Below are 12197 nucleotides of genomic sequence, written 5' to 3'. Positions count from 1 at the left end.
GGAATGTACCTCCTGGTAGGAGGGCCAGAGGGTGGCACAAAGCTAACTGTGGTCACACTTTGATGTCTTTCAGCAAGCTCTTGTCATCAGAGATGGAGAAAAGAAGGAACTGCCAGCAGAGCAGCTGGTGGTTGGAGACATTGTGGAAATCAAGGGGGGTGACAGGATCCCAGCAGACATCCGGCTGATCGCTGCTCAGGGTTGTAAGGTAAAGAGGGGAAGGAGGGAGAGCATGGTCCAGAGGCTTGAGTTACCTACTAAGGATGTCTTTGCACCCAGTATGAATGATTGGAGCTTTAAATAGCCCTGATCTCCTTAACTCTTGGAGTGCAGAGGTTATATCGTGATGCTTAGCTCATCTAGGACTAACATCTCCACTCCTGCCCATCAAAAGAGGCTCTCAGGCCCAGGCCATAGCAATGCTCTTTGCCAGGACAGAGGCAGAAATACCAACACAGCATTGAGAGTTTCCACAGACCTGCAGGTGGATCTTCAGGTTTTCCTTCAGGCTGCCCACCAGAGACACACAGCACTGGCTGAACTGAGCTGCCACAGAAGGAGATCCTCTCAGTGACCGTGGCAGCTCTCCCAGAGGAAAGGCACTGAGGGATTGTGGCCCTGTCACCAACCATTAAAAGTGCTGCAGCCCTGCCTTCTGGGCTGGACTTAACTGCCTGTTACTAACTTTAATGTGGGCATGTCTCCCTTTCATTAAAGGTGGACAATTCTTCACTCACAGGGGAATCAGAACCACAGCCCCGCTCCTGTGAATTCACCCACGACAACCCCCTGGAGACCAGGAACATTGCATTCTACTCCACCACCTGTGTGGAAGGTGTGTATGGAAGGAGAGAAAGGCCTCCTCAACTGGCAGGGTGCTGATTTGAAGCAATTCTGATGCAAGGGAATCATAGAATTGTCAGGGTTGGAAGGGACCTCAAGGGTCATAGGATCGCAGGACGTTAGGGGTTGGAAGGGACCTCAGGAGATCATCAAGTCCAACCCCCCTGCCACAGCAGGACCATGGAATCCAGCACAAGTCACACAGGAGCACATCCAGACAGGGATGGAAAGGTTCCAGGGAAGGAGACTCCACAACCTCCCTGGGCAGCCTGCTCCAGGGCTCTGGGACCCTCACAGTGCAGAAGGTGGAACCTCCTGTGCTGCAGTTTCCATCCATTGCTCCTTGGCCTATCCCAGGGTGCAGCCTGTCCCTGTGCCCTCCCTCCTGACCCCCAGCCCTCAGCTATTGATAGACATTGATCAGATCCCTCTCAGCCTTCTCCTCTGCAGCCTGAACAGCCCCAGGGCTCTCAGCATCTCCTCCCCAGGCAGTGCTGCAGTCCCTTCAGCATCTTTGGAGCCCTCTCCTGGACTCTCTCCAGCAGCTCCCTGTCCCTCCTGAGCTGGGGAGCCCAGAGCTGGATGCAATCTTCCAGGGCAGAGAAAAAGGGGAGGAAACTGCCAGCGTTAGTGGAGGCAAAACTGAAGGAGGAGCCGGTCCTGGAGCTGACAGTCTCCCTCCTTTGCAGGCACTGCCACGGGCGTCGTGATCAACACCGGCGACCGCACGGTCATCGGCCGCATCGCCTCGCTGGCCTCGGGCGTAGGCAACGAGAAAACGCCCATCGCCATTGAGATCGAGCACTTTGTCTACCTGGTGGCAGGGGTGGCTGTTTCCATCGGCGTTCTCTTCTTCATCATATCTGTTTCGATGAGGTACAAGATCCTGGACTCCATCATCTTCCTCATCGGCATCATCGTGGCCAACGTGCCCGAGGGTCTGCTGGCCACAGTCACGGTGAGTCCCTGCTGCGGCTCCCCGCTTGCCTCCCGCGGCTCCTCAGGCGCTGCCACGGCTCAGTGCAGTGCAGCACTAACCAGCGAGGAGCAGGTGATTTAGGTCATCTACCGAGCCTTGGCTGAGGGCAGTTCGGGGTCTGCTGGAGGGAATCCACAAGGAGACTACAAGGACCATGAAGAGAGTCGCTTGCCATTGGAATGGGCTGCCCGGGGGGGTGGTGGAGTCACCATCCCTGGAGGGGTGCAAGAGGGCATTGGATGTGGCACTTGGTGCCGTGGTTTAGTTGTCATGAGGTCTGTGGTGAGAGGTTGGACTTGGTGATCTTTGAGGTCTCTTCCGACCTGGTTGATTCTATGATTCTAAGAGTGGTCAGGCTCTGGGATGTGCAGCCCAGGGGAGGTGGTGGAGTCCCCATCCCTGGAGGGGTGCAAGAGGGGATTGGATGTGGTGCTTGGAGCCGTGGTCTAGCCATGAGGTCTGTGGTGACAGGTTGGACTTGGTGATCTTTGAGGTCTCTTCCAACCTTGGTGATACTGTGTGTGACTTGAACATCTCTGCTGTGAAGAAAGGCTGAGAGCCCTGGGGCTGTTCAGCCTGGAGAAGAGGAGGCTGAGAGGGGATCTGATCAATGTCTATCAATATCTGAGGGGTGGTTGTCAAGTGGAGGAGGCCAATCCCTTTTCAGTGGGGCACAGTAATTAGTCAAGGAGCAGTTGATACAAACTGGAACATAGAAGGTTCCACCTCATAGTAAGGAGAAACTTCTTTACTGGGAGGGTGCTGGGGCCCTGGAGCAGGCTGCCCAGGGGGGTTGTGGAGTCTCCTTCTGTGGAGCCTTTCAAGCCCCATCTGGATGTGTTCCTGGGTGCCTTGCCCTGGGTGACCCTGCTCTGGCAGGGGGGGTTGGACTGAATGATCTCTGGAGGTCCCTTCCAACCTCTACCATTCTGTGGTGCTGTGATGATTCTGTGGTGTGTTGGGTTTTATTTTATCCTTTTTCTCCCCATGAAAGCACAAACTTTCTATTGGGGAATTCTGGCAAACCTGAGCCACTAATCTACAGCCCAGCAGCCCAGCTTGAAATAAGGTCCTTCAATACCATTCCCCCTCCCCTGGTTGAATGCTGTGACTCATCTCCCCACAGCCTGTTCCTACTTGGAGATGAAGACACTGTACCCTGAAAGTCACATGAGAATTCCACTTGCTAACACATAGCAGGCATCACTAAAGCCCCTGGCTGAGAGGCAGCACAATGGCTGAGCACTGTTAGCTCTAATTTACACCAACAGAGAACAGCCAGCAGCAGTGCAGTGAGGAAGAGCTGATTCGAGCTCCCCCACCTCCACACTCTAGGTCCTTCCATCCAAACCAGTTTATTGACTGGTAGGACATTATTAGGGCTCTTCAGCCTGCAGAAGAGAAGGCTCCAGGGAGACCTCAGAGCAGCCTCACAGTACCTGAAAGGGGCTCCAGGAGAGCTGGGGAGGAACTCTGGACAAGGGCTGGGAGTGCCAGGCTGAGGAACAATGGCTTTGAGCTGGGAGAGGGGAGATTGAGAGTGGAGATGAGGAAGAAATTGTTGAGAGTGAGGCTGGGGAGACTCTGGCACAGGCTGCCCAGGGAGGCTGTGGCTGTGCCCTGCCTGGAGGTGTTCCAGGCCAGGCTGGTCTGAGGCTTTGAGCAACCTGGGCTGGTGGGAGGTGTCCCTGCCCATGGCAGGGGGTTGGAACTGGATGATCTTTGAGGTCCCTTCCAACCCAAACCATTCTGTGATTCCTATCAGCAGGCAAGGAGGTTCCTCTTGTGCTAGCTGCAGTCCATCCCCTGACCTCAATAATCACAGTCTCACGTATCACTAAGGTTGGAAGGGACCTCAAAGATCACCAAGTCCAACCTGTCACCACAGACCTCATGACTAGGCCATGGCACCAAGTGCCACATCCAAGCCCCTCTTGGGACTCCACCACTGCCCTGGGCAGCACATCCCAATGAAGAACGACTCTCAGTGAAGAACTTTCTCCTCACCTCCAGCCTAAACCTCCCCTGGCACAGCTTCACACTGTGTCCTCTTGTTCTGGTGCTGGTTGCTAGAGAGAAGAGACCAACCCCTTCCTGTCTACAATCACCTTTCAGGTAGTTGTAGAGAGCAATGAGGTCTCCCCTGAGCCTCCTCTTCTGCAGGCTAAGCAACCCCAGCTCCTTCAGCCTCTCCTGCCAGGGCTGTGCTCCAGACCCCTCCCCAGCCTCCTTGCCCTTCTCTGGACACCTTCAAGTCTCTCAATGTCCTTCTTGACCTGAGGGACCCAGAACTGGACACAGAAGGAAAAACATTGCACTGCAGCCAACCCAAGCTACATTAATTTAAATGTTCTCTTGCTAAGAAAAACCCAAACCACCACCCAGAAACACTCTACAATAAGCCTCCAGCAGAATGATGCAGCCTCAGTGCACTCTTCTGCAACTGTTCCTCACTAACAGTGAGCTCAACCTCTCCTGCCAGGTGAGTCTGTCCCTGACAGCCAAGAGGATGGCAAAGAAGAACTGCTTGGTGAAGAACTTGGAGGCTGTGGAGACACTTGGTTCTACCTCCATCATCTGCTCTGACAAGACAGGGACCCTCACACAGAACAGGATGACTGTTGCTCACCTCTGGTTCGACAACCAGATCTACTCTGCTGACACCAGCGAGGATCAGACAAGTAAAGATGGCAATGGGGGGGCCTGGGAAGGGGCAGTTCCTGGACTGAGATGGTTCAGACCTTACCAGCAGTCAAATCTCAGTCAGTGGGAGAGCTTTTGGCAGCTAAAGCTGTCAGATCCTCCTTCCACACATAAGTGCAAAGTCTCTTCTTAGCCACACAGAGATGTGAAGAGAATTAGCAGTTGAACTCCACTCACAGAAGTTAACTGAGGAGGAGATCCTTTTGCTGGCAGTGAATTTAGTAGGGGAATGAGGATGAGCAGAGGGCTGGAGCTGCTCTGCTCTGCAGACAGCCTGAGAGAGTTGGGGTTGTGCAGGCTGCAGAGGAGAAGGCTCCCAGGAGACCTAATTGTGACCTTCCAGTGTCTGCAGGGGGCTCCAAGAAAGCTGGGGAGGGACTTTTGAGGGTGTCAGGGAGTGATAGGGCTGGGGGGGATGGAGCAGAAGTAGAAGTGGGGAGATTGAGATTGGATGTTAGGAAGAAGTTGTTCCCCATGAGGGTGGTGAGAGCCTGGCCCAGGTTGCCCAGGGAGGTGGTGGAAGCCTCCTGCCTGGAGGTGTTTGCAGCCAGGCTGGAGGTGGCTGTGAGCAACCTGCTGTGGTGTGAGGTGTCCCTGCCCATGGCAGGGGGTTGGGGCTGGCTGAGCCTTGAGGTCCCTTCCAACCCTGCCAGTTCTCTGATTCTCTAATAAGCAGAGAGCCAGCATTTCAAGGATTTTGCCAGAGATGCTGAGAGATGTAAAGGTCTGTGTCAGATTGGGTCTGTGTCAGATTGGGTTTGTGTCAGATTGGGTCTGTGTCAAGCTGTTGTTCCACAGCAGAACCTCTCAAAAGAAACATTTCATTGCCCCTCTCCCTCCACCCTGCAAATAATTCAACCCTGCTCTTTCAAACTTAAGCTTCCACTCCATCCTGCAATATGCTGAACGTTGCAATGTGTCTTTTGCTTCCTCTCAGCTCAGCCTTTTGACCAAAGCTCTCCCACCTGGACAGCGCTGTCCAAAATTGTAGCTCTCTGCAACCGAGCGGAATTCCGACCCGGACAGGAGGGCATCCCAATCATGAAGGTACTGCCTGCTTCCCCTCACCTTGTTTCTCTTCCCCTGGAACCAAAACCACTCCACAGGAGCTGCTCTGCTTGGCTTTTGTAATCTCTCTCTATTTTGCCACAGCAATCATCCAAGTTACTCTTTGTATTACAGGAAGGCTGCAGAGGGACTTTGCAAGAGGCTGCCTGGAGATAGGACAAGGGGGAATGGTTTGAAGCTGAGGGAGAGCAGGGTTAGACTGGAGCTGAGGAAGAAGGTCTTCAGAGTGAGGGTGGTGAGACTCTGGAATAGGCTGCTCAGGGAGGTTGTGGCTGCCTCCTGCCTGGTGGTGTTCAAGTCCAGGGTGGATGAGGCTTTGAGCAACTAAGTCTAGGGTAGAGGTGTGCCCTGCTCATGGCAGGGAGGTTGAAGTAGATGATCTCTGAGGTCCCTTCCAACCTGAGCATTTCTATGATTGCTGCTGTACAAGCAGAAAAAGTTCAAGACAGGGGGAAAAGAACCCACACTGAGAGAGGAAAAACCCACACAGTCAGGGGGGGAAAAAACCACACTGATGGGGGAAAACCCCCACAGAGAGGGGAAAAAGCCCCAGAGAGTCAGGGGAAAAAAACAACCCAAAAGAGATGGGGGGGGGGGGGGGGGGGAAACCCACAAGAGATGGGGGTGAAAAAAACCCACAAGAGATGGGGGAAAAAAAAACCCACAAGAGATGGGGGGAAAAAAAACCCACAAGAGATGGGGGGAAAAAAAACCCACAAGAGATGGGGGGGGGGGGAAAACCCACAAGAGATGGGGGGAAAAAATACCCACAAGAGATGGGGGGGGAAAAAAACCCACAAGAGATGGGGGGGGAAAAAACCCCACACTGATAGGGGAAGAAAATCCACACAGAGAGGGGGAAAAAACACCCAACAAAGAGAAAGAGGAAAATTCCCCAATCAGACAGGGGAAGAACTGAAAGGGGAAAAGAAACCACACAGTGAGAGGGGGGAAAAAAGCCACAGAGACAGGGGAAAAAAGCCCACACTGAAAGGGGAAAAATTCCCCACACAGACAGGGAGAGAAACCCACAGAGACAGGGAAAAAAATCCCCAGATGGAGAGGGGGAGAGACCCCACAGAGACAGGGAGAAAAACCCAGAGAGAGAGGGGAAAAAAACACCCAGACAGAGAGGGGGTAAAAACCCCACAGAGACAGGGAAAAATCCCCAGAGAGAGAGGGGTAAAAGCCCCACAGAGACAGGGGGAAAACTCCAGACAGAGAGGGGGTAAAAACCCCACAGAGACAGGGAAAAAATCCCCAGATGGAGAGGGGGAAAGACCCCACAGAGACAGGGGAAAAACCCCAGACAGAGAGGGGGGAAAAAAAACCCAGACAGAGAGGGGGAAAAAAACCCCCAGACAGAGAGGGGGGAAAAAAAAACCCAGACAGAGAGGGGGGAAAAACCCCAGACAGAGAGGGGGGAAAAAAACCCCAGACAGAGAGGGGGGAAAAAAACCCCAGACAGAGAGGGGGGAAAAAAACCCCAGACAGAGAGGGGGGAAAAAAACCCCAGACAGAGAGGGGGGAAAAAAACCCCAGACAGAGAGGGGGGAAAAAAACCCCAGACAGAGAGGGGGAAAAAACACCCCAGACAGAGAGGGGGGAAAAACCCCAAAGAGAGAGGGGGAAAAACCCCAAAGAGAGAGGGGGAAAACCCCACAGAGACAGGGGAAAAACCCCACAAAGACAGGGAGAAAAACCCAGACAGAGAGGGGGTAAAAACCCCACAGAGACAGGGAGAAAACCCTGGCAGAGACAGGGGGAAAAACCCCCACAGAGCCAAAAGCAGCTGTCCCCATGCAGGGAAAGGCAACTCAAGCAGCAGGCACTTCTGCACTAGCAGTTGCTGCACTATCCATTTAATACAGCAACAGGCCTTAATTGAGGTAAACACACCTTAATTAAGATCAACATGCCTTAATTAACGTCTTTGCACTGCTGAAGGTAGTAAATTCCGGTGACTAGACTATGCAGACACATCCCTGACTTGCTCTCTTTGCTGCACCAATGCCTTCTCCAAGCCATTTCTGTCTGGGCGTCACTTGGCTGAGCTGTACCTGCCTGCTGCCACCCCAGGAGCTGCAGCACAAAGCCACCAGAGAAACCTGGAGGTGCCCACCAAGGTGGTGCTGCTGCTGGCACCTCCTGGCTGCAGCTGAGCTCTAGCAGCAAGTGCAAGAGAGAGGTCCCAGATTCTTACTTGCCAGGGTGACTTGGATACAGCCACGCAGCATCACTGCTGCTCAAGCCTGCAGCATGTCCTGCAGGCTCTCCTGGGGGAAGTGCAGAAGGTTGGATGTGCCAATGAGCTGTTTCTTCTTCCAGAGAGTTGTGGTGGGTGATGCCTCTGAAACAGCTCTGCTGAAGTTCTCTGAGGTGCTCCTGGGGGATGTCATGAGCATCAGAGCACAGAACAAGAAGGTGGCAGAAATTCCTTTCAACTCCACCAACAAATTCCAGGTGTGTTTCATTGGGGTTTTGGCCAGTTTTGCCTTGGAGTCCTGGTGGGTGATAAGTTATGGGGCAGCAATGTGCCCTTGTGGCCAAGAGAGCCAATGGGATCCTTGGGGGGCATGAAGAAGAGTGTGGCCAGGAGGGCAAGGGAGGTTTCCCAGCCCCTCTGCTCTGCCCTGGTGAGACCACACCTGGAATATCGTGTCCATTTCTGGGCTCCCCAGTTCAAAAGGGACAGGAATAGACTAGAAAGTGTCCAGTGATGGATGATGCTGAAGGGACATAGTGCTCAGCACTGCTGAGGCCACCCCTGGAGTCCTGTGTCCAGTTCTGGGCTCCTCAGCTCAAGAAGGACATTGAGAGACTTGAAGGTGTCCAGAGAAGGGCAAGGAGGCTGGGGAGGGGTCTGGAGCACAGCCCTGGGAGGAGAGGCTGAGGGAGCTGGGGTTGCTTAGCCTGCAGAAGAGGAGGCTCAGGGGAGACCTTCTTGCTCTCTGCAACTCCCTGCAGGGAGGTTGGAGCCAGGTGGGGGTTGGGCTCTTCTCCCAGGCAAGCAGCACCAGAACAAGAGGACACAGTCTCCAGCTGCGCCAGGGGAGGTTCAGGCTGGAGCTGAGGAGAAAGTTCTTCCCAGCAAGAGGAATTGGCCCTTGGGATGTGCTGCCCAGGGAGGTGGTGGAGTCCCCATCCCTGGAGGTGTTCAAGAGGGGCTTGGATGTGGCACTTGGAGCCATGGTTTAGTTGTCAGGAGATGTTAGGTGCCAGGTTGGACTTGATGATCTCTGAGGTCTTTTCCAACCTTATTGATTCTGTGATTCTATGACTGGAACATCTGTCTGATGAGGAAAGGCAGAGAGCCCTGGGGCTGTTCAGCCTGGAGAAGAAAAGGCTGAGAGGAGATCTTATCAATGCTTACAAATATCTGAAGGGTGGGGGGCAAGCAGCAGGGGCCAGGCTCTTTCCCTTGTTGTCCTGTGATAGGACAAAGGGCAATGGACACAAACTGGAACCCAGGAAGTTCCACCTCAACATGAGGAAAAACTTCTTTGCTGTGAGGGTGCTGGAGGCCTGGAGCAGGCTGCCCAGAGAGGTTATGGAGTCTCCTTCTCTGGAGACTTTCCAGCCCTGTCTGGATGTGTTCCTGTGTGACCTGTGCTGGGTGATCCTGCTTTGGAAGCAGGGTTGGACTTGCTCTCTGGAGGTCCCTTCCAACCTCTACCATTATTCTATGTCATGTTGCTTCCAACCATTTCTAACCCTCAACCTAATGCAACTATTCGTGTCTTGGAACTCTTAATGAGGCAATTCCATGGCAGAGGAGATTTTAGTCCCAATGAGGGCACTTCATTCCCTCTGATGGGATGTGCCATATCCTTGTGGAAAAGAATCATAGAATCAACCAGCTGGGAAAAGACCTCAGAGATCAAGTCCAACCTACTACCTAATCCCTAACACCTCCTGACAACTAAACCATGGCTCCAAGTGCCACCTCCAATCCCCTCTTGAACACTCCAGGGATGGGGACTCCACCACCTCCCTGGCAGCACATTCCAATGGCCAATTCCTCTTGCTGGGAAGAACTTTCTCCTCACCTCCAGCCTAAACTTCCCCTGGCACAGCTTGAGACTGTGTCCTCTTGTTCTGCTTGCCTGGGAGAAGAGCCCAACCCCCTCCTGGCTACAGCCTCCCTTTAGGAAGCTGTAGAGAGCATAAGGTCTCCCCTGAGCCTCCTCTTCTCCAGGCTTAAACATTGCTTCCATGCAAAGTGAGCAAGAGAAGGGACAGAGGAGGATCTATGTCCTCTGCTCTTGCCAAGCACCTCCTGTTTGTGGCACACAGCTTTCCATCCATGAGACTGATGATGCCAACGACAAATGCTACCTGCTGGTGATGAAAGGAGCCCCAGAGAGGATCCTGGAGAGGTGCAGCACCATCATGATCAACGGCAAAGAAGAGCCACTGGACAGTGAAAAGGCAGAGGCTTTCCAAACAGCATACATGGAGCTGGGGGGCATGGGAGAGAGAGTGCTGGGTGAGTCCAATGTGGGGACCATCAGAGAGCTGTGGGGTAAAGTGGAGCTTTTGATCTTGGTGCCATCCAGACTCTGGACCTCATCAGCTTGCAGTAAGTAGAGAGGAGAAGAAGGAGGAGCACAATAGAGCTTCCTAAGCAGGGCTGTCCTTACTGCTCTGTGCTGATCTGCCACTCTGAGCAGCCAGAAAAAACCCTCTAAGAAACCCCTCAAAGGCAAACACTCTTCCCTGCTGGCAGTGTCACTGGCACTGCCATGTCAGACACCGACTCCAGATGAGCTCTGCCAGGAGGGTTACAATGGCAGGCTAAAAAACCCCCTCCTTCAAAAGCTCCTGGATCAATGCACCGGACAAAGGCGAAGCCTGACCCTACCCTTCCTCCCACTGCTCCATCACAGCAGCCTGAGTTTCTTTGCAGGTTTCTGCCACTTGTACCTGCCTGAAAACGAGTTTCCAGACACCTACTCATTTGACACTGATGCCATGAACTTCCCAACCTCCAACCTGTGCTTTGTTGGGCTCCTGTCCATGATCGATCCTCCTCGATCCACAGTGCCGGACGCCGTCTCCAAGTGCCGCAGTGCTGGGATCAAGGTAGGGCATTCACAGTGCCCTGCTGAGACACTCGTGGCAGTGTAAAGATGATGATGTGATAGGGCAAGGGGGAATGGATTGAAGCTTGAGGAGGGCAGATTGAGACTGGAGACAAGGAAGAAATTCTTGAGAGTGAGGGTGGGGAGACACTGGCACAGGTTGCCCAGGGGGGCTGTGGATGTCCCCTGCCTGAGGGTGTTCAAGGCCAGGCTGCATGAGACCTTGAACAAGCTGGGCTGGTGGGAGGCCCATGGCAGGGAGGTTGGAACTGGATGATATTTAAGGTCCCTTCCAACACCATTATGTGAATCTATGACTGTAACTTCCAAGCTCTTCCACCACATTGTCTTTGAGAAGCTTTCTAGCAGTGACTGCCAACAATCTCACTGCTCATTAATGCCACTTACAATGACATCGTTGTGCAGATCCACTGCTAGCACATCCTAAACACACACCTGAAGGTCTTGAGAGGCAAACAAATATTCAAGTGAGGGTCAGACAGAAGGTACACAGAAGCCCCAGACTGGAAACCACAATCTGGCAAAGCTCTGATACTGTCTCATCACTTCCAGTTGCAGACCCATGCCAGCTAGAGCTCCTTGCTTGTGAGCAGGATCAGGTAACAAAAGTCTTGAGATTTGCTATTGGAAGCCTGGACCTGCTATGAACTTTTAGGCACAGGAACCACTCATCTCCAATTTGTTCAGCTTGAACCTGAAGCAGAAATCCTTCTGATTTCACTCCCAGGGGAGCCACAGTGCAACTAAATGAAGGAAAATCAGTGTCTGGGTTTGCTGATCTCAGATGACATGAGTCCCAAGTCCCAACCCTGATGGAATTGTCTGTAGTCTGAAGCAAGATCTGGCAGCTGGCAATATTTCTACATGAAGAAACTAACACCCAAGCCATGTCTTCTCTGTCAGGACCCTGAGTTACAAGGATCTGTTTTAAGATCCTAATGAATTCTCACTTTGGGGCATACTTAATATAAATCCTTCCATAAAGCCCTTCTTCATTCTGTACTGTTCTAATCTTGCTGCTTCTGACAAGTCCTTCCTCTCCAGCCCTGACAAAACTGCACCAAGAATGAGAGGTAGAGACCAGATGTCAATAGAGAGCCCAGGCAATGAGCAGCAATAATCAGTCAGTGCTGTGGACACAGCACAGCCTCCCAAGCCCAGGTCCTGAGCTGCTTCCTGGCCTCCCACAGCTGTTCTCTCATCTTACCTCTCTCCAGCCACTGCATGTACATTTGCTGACTGCATGTCCCTTCCTCAGGTTATCATGGTCACTGGTGACCACCCCATCACAGCCAAGGCCATTGCCAGGAGTGTAGGCATCATTTCAGCCACCAGTGAGACTGTGGAGGACATTGCCAAGCGCCTCAACATCCCTGTTGAGCGAGTCAACAGAAGGTAAGAGCCAGCAGGGCTTAGGGGGTACCTGTGGGGGTCACCTTCTGCGAGCCTGCTCCCTCCAAATGCTTTTTGGAGCTTATTTCTGCATCATGGCTGCTCTC

The 12197-nt window shown here is 53.0% G+C and overlaps 1 protein-coding gene across 1 annotated transcript in view; it reads left to right on the top strand.

Annotated features, from left to right (window-relative positions):
• Positions 1-12197, top strand: part of ATP12A (ATPase H+/K+ transporting non-gastric alpha2 subunit) — a 39986-nt gene that overhangs the window by 9445 nt on the left and 18344 nt on the right. The window contains exons 6-14 of the mRNA XM_009901343.2: positions 74-208; positions 718-835; positions 1533-1801; positions 4305-4503; positions 5463-5572; positions 7922-8056; positions 9890-10082; positions 10503-10678; positions 11957-12093. Coding sequence (XP_009899645.2) covers positions 74-208; positions 718-835; positions 1533-1801; positions 4305-4503; positions 5463-5572; positions 7922-8056; positions 9890-10082; positions 10503-10678; positions 11957-12093 — 1472 coding nt within the window. The remainder of the gene's footprint in view (positions 1-73; positions 209-717; positions 836-1532; positions 1802-4304; positions 4504-5462; positions 5573-7921; positions 8057-9889; positions 10083-10502; positions 10679-11956; positions 12094-12197) is intronic.

Source organism: Dryobates pubescens, chromosome 34 (assembly GCF_014839835.1).
Source record: "Dryobates pubescens isolate bDryPub1 chromosome 34, bDryPub1.pri, whole genome shotgun sequence".
In the NCBI taxonomy this organism is placed as follows: domain Eukaryota; kingdom Metazoa; phylum Chordata; class Aves; order Piciformes; family Picidae; genus Dryobates; species Dryobates pubescens.
This window is presented reverse-complemented; position numbering and strand designations above follow the sequence as displayed.